Source organism: Vombatus ursinus, unplaced genomic scaffold (genome assembly GCF_900497805.2).
Source record: "Vombatus ursinus unplaced genomic scaffold, bare-nosed wombat genome assembly UNPS02014807.1, whole genome shotgun sequence".
Classification (NCBI taxonomy): domain Eukaryota; kingdom Metazoa; phylum Chordata; class Mammalia; order Diprotodontia; family Vombatidae; genus Vombatus; species Vombatus ursinus.
In genome coordinates, this window is record NW_020954585.1 from 46,502,352 (window position 1) to 46,511,529 (window position 9,178).

General features: G+C 41.7%; 1 protein-coding gene across 1 annotated transcript in view; it reads right to left on the reverse strand.

The window, feature by feature from the left end:
* Positions 1 to 7,437, reverse strand: part of SLC29A4 (solute carrier family 29 member 4) — a 43,127-nt gene extending 35,690 nt beyond the window's left edge. The window contains exons 1-2 of the mRNA XM_027874295.1: positions 7,275 to 7,437; positions 2,489 to 2,620 (exon numbers count right to left, since the gene is read on the reverse strand). Coding sequence (XP_027730096.1) covers positions 2,489 to 2,620; positions 7,275 to 7,437 — 295 coding nt within the window. The remainder of the gene's footprint in view (positions 1 to 2,488; positions 2,621 to 7,274) is intronic.
* Positions 7,438 to 9,178: the final 1,741 nt, after the last annotated feature.

Sequence of the window (9,178 nt, forward strand, 5' to 3'; positions counted from 1 at the left end):
CTTCCTTCCTTCCTTCCTTCCTTCCTTCCTTCCCTCTTTCCTTTCCTTCCCTCTCTCCTCTCCCTCCTTCTCTCCTCTCCCTCTATCCACATAAGAAATCATACCCTTACCTGCGGGTGCTCTGCCCAAAGGAATATAAATTTTGATTGCTGAAAACTCACATGTTATCTTGGGGGTTACAGGTTAGATTTCTTTTTAAAGGACCATGCCTTAAACCCAAATCACTCTGGCTCTCATTGATTGGCCTAGGTCCCTGCCCAAGCCTCACTTGGTCTCTGCTTGGGCTCTGATGGCTCAGAGTAATTGTAAATAGCAATTGTTTCTTTTTTTGGCCAGAAACCCTGAGGGTTTTCCCATCCAAGGCTGATTTTTGTTTTTGATTAGGTGAAAAAAGCCTACCTAGCCTTAATCACCAAATTGGCATTGCCTCAGTCAAACTGAGACTTGTTAAAGACCTTAGCTTAAAAAGGCCAAGATCTCCCACTGCATTCTGGGCCACCTCCAGTTGTCTTGATCTATATCTTGCCACTGGACCTAGATGGCTCGGGAGGAGACAGTGAGGCTGGTGACCCTGCACAACCCTACCTCATTAAATCCAATTCACTTTCTAGTCATGACATCACCTTCTTAATGTCATGGTCTTCTTTGAGAATGAAGGACAAACAATGAACAAACGATTTACTGGCATGATCCTGGATTAGACTCTCGTTTCCTCTTACTTGAATGATTTTAACATACTCCTAACTGGTCTCCCTGCCCTTGACTCTCCTCTCTTCAAACCGTTCTTCACATAGCTACTAAAGAAGGCTCTGTAAAGCACAGCTCTGACTATATCACTCTCCTCCTCAAAAATTTTCAATGGCTCCCTGTTGCTTCTGGGAAAAGGTACAAACGACTCAGCCTGGCATGTAAAGCCCTCCACATTTGGGCTCCAACCTACTTTTTTCAGACTTGTTTCACATTTCTCCCCTTTACGTGCTCAATATTGAGCCTGAATGTAGCTATCCCCCAAACCTGACGTGCCATCCCTCACTTCTTACCTAACACCCCTTTGCGAGCATAATTTGTTTCCTTTTCACACAAACTGTTGAAATCTTTCCTTCTCTTCAGGTGCCACCTCCTTCATGAAACCTTCTCTAATGCCCCTCCCCTAAAGGTGACCTTCCCCCTCTCAAATTGTCCTCATGTAGTTTATCTGGATCTCTCTTTTGCCTGTACCTTATGTCACAATTATTTGTGCACATGTAGTGGACTATATGGAACGCAGGACTTGGAGTCATGAAGACCTGGGTCTGAATTTCACCTTAGACACCTATTAGCTGTGTGACCCTGGGTAAGTCACCTAAAGTCTATCAGCCTCAGTTTCCTCATCTATAAAATGATGATCTCTATGGTCCTTTTCTAGTTTTAAATCTATGCCTAAATCACTGCCATCTCCCACTCCATTAGATTGTAAGCTCCTTAAGAGATGGAATTGTGTTGTTTTTCATTGTTGTAACCCCAGTACAGTACTTTGTAGAATCAAAAATTAAATAGTTATGGGCTTGAGACAACAGAATTTTTTAATGATAAAATATACTGACTTGTAATGGAAATATTAGGAAATATCCCAAATCGTATCTTTGTTATTTTATGCCTACCATGGCTACCCTTTGTCTTGGCTCAACTTTGAACAAAGAAGGACGTAAAGGGCTAAAGTGGGTGAGGCTAGCCAAGGATCATTGATCTGGATCTTAAAGGACCTTTGACATAATCTTGTCCAATTCCTCCATCCCTCATTTTATAGATAAGGCCGCTGAGGCCCAGAAAGGTTAAGTAATTTGTCCAAGGTCACACAGCACATAGTAGTACAGAAGACCATAGATGCTGAGCTGGAAAGGACCCTAGAGACCACTTAGTCCAACCTCCTTATTTGAGGCTGATGAAAATAAAATGACTTGCTCAAGGTCACACAGGAAGTATGTAGGATCATAGTGCTAGAGCCAGAAGAAATGTCAAAGGCCATCTAGTCCAATCTCCTCACTTTATAGATAGGAAACTGAGGCTAATGGAGATTAAGTGACTTGCTCAAGGTCACAAAGTCATGTGATTCTACATTCAGTCCTCTTTTCATTGTACCACATTCTGGCTAGGGTCTCATGACTGCAAGCCAGGTAGGGACCAAAGGCTGAGCCACTGTCTGAAGTACCTTTAGCTTCATGGGTAGTATTGGACAGGGTGTCCACCAAAGTACCTTTCCACTGTGAAATTCCATGACTAGTCTCATCTTGTTTATTTGGTCCTCATCGGCATATGGCAGTAAGCTGGGTGGATGTCGAATGGGGCATGGTATAAAGTAAATCCAAGCTACATGTGCCCCGATAGCCTGAAACCCCTTACCCCACGTGGATGGAGGAATGAGGTGACACCCAGACACCAGGTCCCGTGTGACCCCTGCCAACACAGCGCAGAACTCTAAAGGCTCTAAGAAAGGGAGGCTGGGACTTACCTGGGTATTTGTGGTGCAGATAATCAACATCTGTGATAAAACTATTGTATGGCAGGAGAAAGCCCACTCCTGCCAGCAGCATGGCAAAATATATCCCATGGTACTGGTCGTCAGGTTCAGGTTCCTCGGTCACTAAAACACCAAACACATGAGAGAGAAGGTCAAGCTCGTATCCCAACTGACCTGATCCCTGGTGGGGAGAGAGCAACTAACTGTATTTACAACAGTCGATGTTTATTTAGTGTTTTAAAGGTTGCAAATTGCTTAACAGTTTTACCTCATTTGAACTGGATGTCAGATTCGTTTGGCTCTCCACATTCTGGCATCTTACCTTGTTAATACACAAAATAAAATATGAGACAGCTAGGAGGTGCAGTAGAAAGAGTGAGGATTGGGCTCAGAGTTGGGAAGGCCTGAGTTCAAACTCTCCCTCAAAAACATACTAACTAGGGCAGCTAGGTGGCTCAGTGCATAGAGCTCTAGCCTTGGAGTCAGGAGGACCTAAGTTCAAATCTGACCTCAGACACTTGACACTCACTAGCTGTGTGACCCTGGGCAGGTCACTTAACCCCAATTGTCTCACCAAAAAAGCAAAAAAAAAATAAAAAAAAACATACTAACTGTATGACCTTGGGAAAGTTACTCATACTCTCTGTACTCCAGTTTTTCCATCTCTAAAATGGGGGAGGGGTTTGAACTTGATGGTCTCTAAGGTTTTTTATGACTCTAAAATTAGGGTTCTGCCATCTTAGCTGTGTGATTTTTTTCTTTGGTTGGACTCCCTTTTATCTTCTTCAGTCAAATAAAGGCCCAGATGATTTACTGGATCAGAGGGGTTTGAAGGTCCCTTTCAGCTCTATCATCCTGTGACTGATTACATCTAAGAAGATAGATAGAGGGGTAGCTAAGGGTATGTGTGTGTGTGTATACAGACAGGAATATATGTAGACATATACATGCACAGTTGCATGCTGGGCTAAGAATCCATGACTCCAGAACTCTTGGTTTTATAGATGATTTGACGAGGGCAGGTCTATTAACTTACTTTTGTTTATTAAATCAGCATTTTACTGAATACCAACTATGTGCCCAGCTCTTTCCCACTTTCTGTAGGCAAGACATGAGAAGAATAAGACATGGCCTTGCCCTCAAGTCACTTACAGTCTAGAGGGAAAGAACACCAATATACATGAAATAGGATGGTAGAAGACCATATGTAATTGAATGTTATACTATTAAGAGCTGAAAGAATTCAGAAAAGAAGACTGATGGAAGCTTTGAGGAGGAGGTGGGCTTGGAAAATGGGTGGAATTTAGAGAGGTAGAGAATTTGGAGAGATAACATTGACTTTGGAGTCAGAGGACCTGAATTCAAATCCATTTCTAATGCCACCTATGTGACATAATTTCATGGGACCTCAGTTTCCTCATTTGTAAAAGGAGGAGGTTGAATTAGATGACCTCAGAGGTCTCTTCCAGCTCTAAGTCTATGATTCAATGGTCTGGAAGGAGGAATAGAGGACATCGCAGATGAGTATAGAAGTGTGCACCCTCATAATTTGTGTAGAGGGTTTTTTTTTCCTTTTTTTTTTTTTTTGAGAGGCAATCGGAGTTAACTGACTTGCCCACGGTCACACGGCTAGTCAGTATCAAGTGTCTGAGGCCAGATTTGAACTTAGATCCTCCTGACTCCAGGGTCAGTACTCTATCCACTGTGCCACCTAGCTGTCCCTTGTGTAGTGGTTTTAAGGTTTGCAAAATGCTTTCTCCCTAATGACCTCATGGCATGCCTATATGAATGAATGAAAAGCATTTATTAAGTGCTTAGTATGTGCAAATCCTAGAGATACAAATAGAAAAGTAGACTGTTCATTTTCTCAAGAAGTTTATATTCCAATAGAGAAAGAAAATAGGCAAAAGTATAATTGTGCCCACTTTGCAGATGAGAGAACTGAGGCCTAGGGAGGTTAAATGGATTGCCCCTGGTCACACATTGAGGAAGTATTTAATGCTGGATTCACACCCAAGCATCCTGACATCCAAGTCCAGTCCTCCATCCTCTCCTCCCTCTATGCCACAGGAAATGAGCTTGGTGTGTTCAGGATATAACAAAGAGAAGAACATGTATGCTGGGAGGTCAGGGGGAATGAGACAACTTGTCAGTATTTTTATTTTCCACATCTGTAAGATGAACACGATTATGCCCATCTGTTCAAAAGTGGACTGACAAGTTGTAGAAGAAAGATGCTACTGTGGGCCTAAAAGCTAAGCATCCCTTTGGCTTTGTGGTGGCTCACCAAGATTATTCACCGCCCCCCCCCCAACACCATTTCATAGGGACTCTATCATCCTAGAAATGATGAGCAGGGTTTCTCTATGAGTATAATTCTTATCCAGAGCCAAGATTGGAATGACTTGTTTAATCAATAACAGCCCCTCACTTGCCAGGGGGTGTTTTATAATCCCAGATGTTGAATTTTTAATCAATAAGAAAAGTCTTTTCCCAATAAGAGCACGTGGTAATATCTCAATTGGCCATGCCCCAGTAAAGGTTGGAAGGTGCTTGGGAGTAAGTGAAGGGCATGAAGGGTCCTAGGTTGGGTGGCTGTGCAGCAGAAAGTCCCCCTAGGGACTGGCAGAGGATCAATAGTGCATCTGAGCTGAGAACTAAGGGATAAATATAGCTGGCATCCCAGAGTTCTCTTGGTATAGACAAAGAGAGCAGCCGGGGTAAGCAGTGGGAAGCATAATTACCCCTCTGGTGATGTACAAAGGATCAAAGTTGCCTAGTATGAGGCAGCCAAGACCTGAACAACCATACCGAGCAACAGGCAAAAAGGGCCAGGCCTGATACTAAGTATGTAAACACAGCTGGCTCTCCCCCTGGCCCAGTGGTGGGGACTGCCCACTTTAAGGGAGCCTACTGACCAGGTAGGTGGTTTTCCCATCATTGTCTCTACAGTGTCTTTATCTCTGTTACTAAGGAGACTCGATAGTGGTGTCAAATAGTGTAGATCTAAATAGGAAATGATTTCTATTGCCTCCCAAGAGCTCTCCAAGAGGCAACTAATTAAAATCTCCCAGCAGTTGAGCAAAGGAGGGACTTTTTTCCCTATTTTTTGCAGCAGGAGGAATTGAGGATTAAATATTTTGGAGGGTGGAGGGAGCACTTGGGAACAGCCCAAGGATAGGAATGCAGATGTATTAAGGGCCCAGTTTGGTAGCAGCATCACTCTGTAAAATAATAATAGCTAACATTTATATATATATAATATATCATACATATAACATATATACTGTGTGCCAAGAACTGTGCTAAACATCTTACAATTATTATCTCATTTGATCCTCACAACAAACCTAGGAGGTAGATGCTATTATTAGCGCCCATTTTACAGATAAGGAAACTGAGGCATACAGGGCTAAATGACTTGCCCAGTGTCATATAGCTAATAAGTATCTGAGGATGGATTTGAACTCATATCTGCCTGACTCCAGGCACAGAGCTCTACCCACTGTGCCACCTAGATGCCCCATAAAAAAAACAACAGCTACTTCCTTTTCTCCTAGAACCTCAAGGATTACAAACCATTTTTCCTCCAATAACCTTATGAGGTAGACTGTACAAGTTATATTATCCCCATTTTACAGATGAAGAAACTGAGACTCAAAGAGGTTATGTGAGTTATCCAAGGATCACAGACAGTAACTGTCAGAGCTGGGTCTTAAACCTAGGTCTTGGCTCCAAGTCCAAAGCTCCAAATCCCCAGGGGAATTTGTGGAGATGTTGGAACAGAAGCCCAAAGAGGCCTGGGAAACCTCATAGGATCATAAATTAGAGCTCGAAAGACCCTTAGAGAGATTATCTAGTCCAGACTCCTGATTTTACAGATGAGGAAACTGAGACCCAGAATAGTTATGTGACATGTCTCCAGTCTCTAAGTGGCAGAGCTGGAATTCAAATCCAGGTCTTCCTATACCAAATCAAATGCTCAATCCATTGTCCTACATGACCTCCCCACTGCCTTCTCTTGAAGTCTGGTGGGGGCTATATTGCTGACTATAATGGCAGAGCTATTGACCGATCTGAAGACAGGGAGATGGACTCAATGATCCCTTATATCCTGTTCAGTCCAAGGATCATATGTTATATTTAATACAGTTACATTCTCAGTACCATGGTGACACTTAGTATTTAAATAGCACTTTTCACTTAAGAATTCCAAAGCTTGGTGCTTTTCTTTTTATTTTAGTCCTTTGTTTTATTACTGATCAGGAGTTTCACACAACAGACACCAGTCACCATCTTCACCTTACACAGGCAGAGCCTGAGTTCTGGGGAAGTCACGTGCCTGAGCCACAGGTCTTCAGAAAAGAAATTGGAAGATAAACTTATAGAATCCAAGTTCCCTTCCCATTCTCTAACCATAGGAAGCCCTGTCGCCTTGCCAGGAATGATCAGTCTTCCTGACTCTCTAACTGCAGCGATTGATTCACTGGACCACCTAGGTACTTTTTAGTAAATGTTTGTTGAATGCTGTATTTCCAATTACATCTCAGTCTAAGATGAGAAGAGAAAAGGCTCAATCAAATTAAAGACTCCTAGAAGTTTAAAGGAATCTTTAATTCATTCTCCTGTCTCAGGGCTTCACCTAAACCAACCCATAGCAGTTTAGTCCCCTTTGATGATACCAACTTTAAGTCCATTCTTAGCCCATCCCTGGGGAGACTCCATTCCTGAGCCTCTCCTGAGAAGGTTATAGAGGCTACTTCCCTGTTGTTATTACCTGGCTCCATAAAAGTCAGGACCCCTTTGGCCTGGTTCCCTTTGGCTTGGAGCTCCTCTTCTTCCAGCTGGTAGCTGTCAAAACTGAAGCTCATCATCACGTTTCCCTCTGGTGTCACTACTGGACTGAGCTCCTTGAAGTGGTCTCCCCCAACTGACCCCATGGCTACTGCCCTTTAAAAGAAAAAGAAAGAGAATGAACAGGTGTGGGGAAAGCATCGAATTCCTTTTTTGTTATCAAATTTTATTTTTCTAATCTATGAAAATCCTCCTCTCCCCACTCCCTCCACAATGATACAGAAAAAAACAAAACCCCTGTAATAAACATGAATAGTCAAGCAAAGCAAATTCCTACTTCGGCCATGTCCAAAAAAATGATGCCTCAATCTGCACTCTGAATTCACCTCTGTGTCAGGAGATGGGTAGCATGTTTCATCAAGAGTCCTTTGGAATGGCGGCTGGTCACTGCATTGATCAGAGTTTCCAAGTATTTCAAAGCTACTTGTCTTTACAATATTGTTGCTGTAAATTTTCTCTGGGTTCTTCTCACTTCCCTCTGCATCAGTGTATACAAGTCTTCCCATGTTTCTCTAAAGCCACTTTTCATCATTTCTTACAGCACAATAGTATTCCATCACATTTATAAACCATAATTCATTCAACCATTCCCCAATGATGGGTACTTCCTCATTTTCCAATTTTTTGCTACTGAAAAAAGAGCTGTTAAAATATTCTTTGTGCATATGGGTCCTGTCCTCTTCCTTTGATCTCTTTGGGGGTATAGACAGAGTAATAGTATCTCTGGGTGGAATGATATGCATTATTTAATAACTTTTAGAGCATAGGTAGAAGCATAGAAATTCTAGAAAGCTAGATGGGACTCCTAGAACTCTGTCCATCCTTTAGCATCTGGACTACCTATGGTAGATGATTATCTATTCATTGCTTGACAATGCAGAAGTCTCTTGAGGCAGCTAGGTGATACAATGGCTAGAATGTTGAAGTTAGAGTCAGAAAGAACTGTATTCAAATCCTGCCTCAGAAACTTAATAATTATGTGACACTGGGCAAGTCATTAACCTCTCTCTCAACCTCAGGTTCCTCATCTGTAAAATGTAGATTATAATAGCACCTATCTCACAAGATTATTGCGAGGATCAAATACGATAAAATATGTAAAATGATTCATAAATCTTTAAAAATCTTATTTGCTCTGTGGTTATTTTTTATTATTTTATTTATTTTTAATGAATTAATTTTATTTATGTATTATTATTTACCTCTCTGAGCCTTAGTTTCTTCACCTATAAAATAGGAATTAAAAAAAAAATCTCACTATCTAATAGGGAGTATGATGACAGAAGTATTTTGTAAGCCTTAAAGCAATATCAGGGACTAGGAACCAGACTATGATCTCAAAGCTATAGAGAACTTCTAGAAGAGAAAACTTTGTCTACCACTGAAGGTTGCCCACAGCACCAAGAAGTTAAAGGACAGGCCTAGTCACTAATTACATAAATCCGAATGTAAGTTATTATTGTTATTGTTTGTTGTTGTTCAGTCATGTCAGTTGTGTCCGACTGTTCCCGATTCTATTTGGGGTTTTCTTGGCAGAGATACTGGAGTGGTTTGCCGTTTCCTTCTCCAACACATTTTACAGATGAGGAACTGAAGCAAACAGGGTTAAGTGACATGGCCACGGTCATGTAGCCAGGGTCATATAGACTCTTGTCTGAGGCCAGATTTGAACTCAGGAAGATGAGTTTTCCTGATTCTAAGCCCAGCACTCTATCTACGGCACCACCTAACTACCTTATTATTATTATTATTCAATTCCTAAAACTCCTTAGGGTAAGAAATTACATTAGCTCCTTTGGAAAGTGTGCTTCAGTATTCAACTACTTA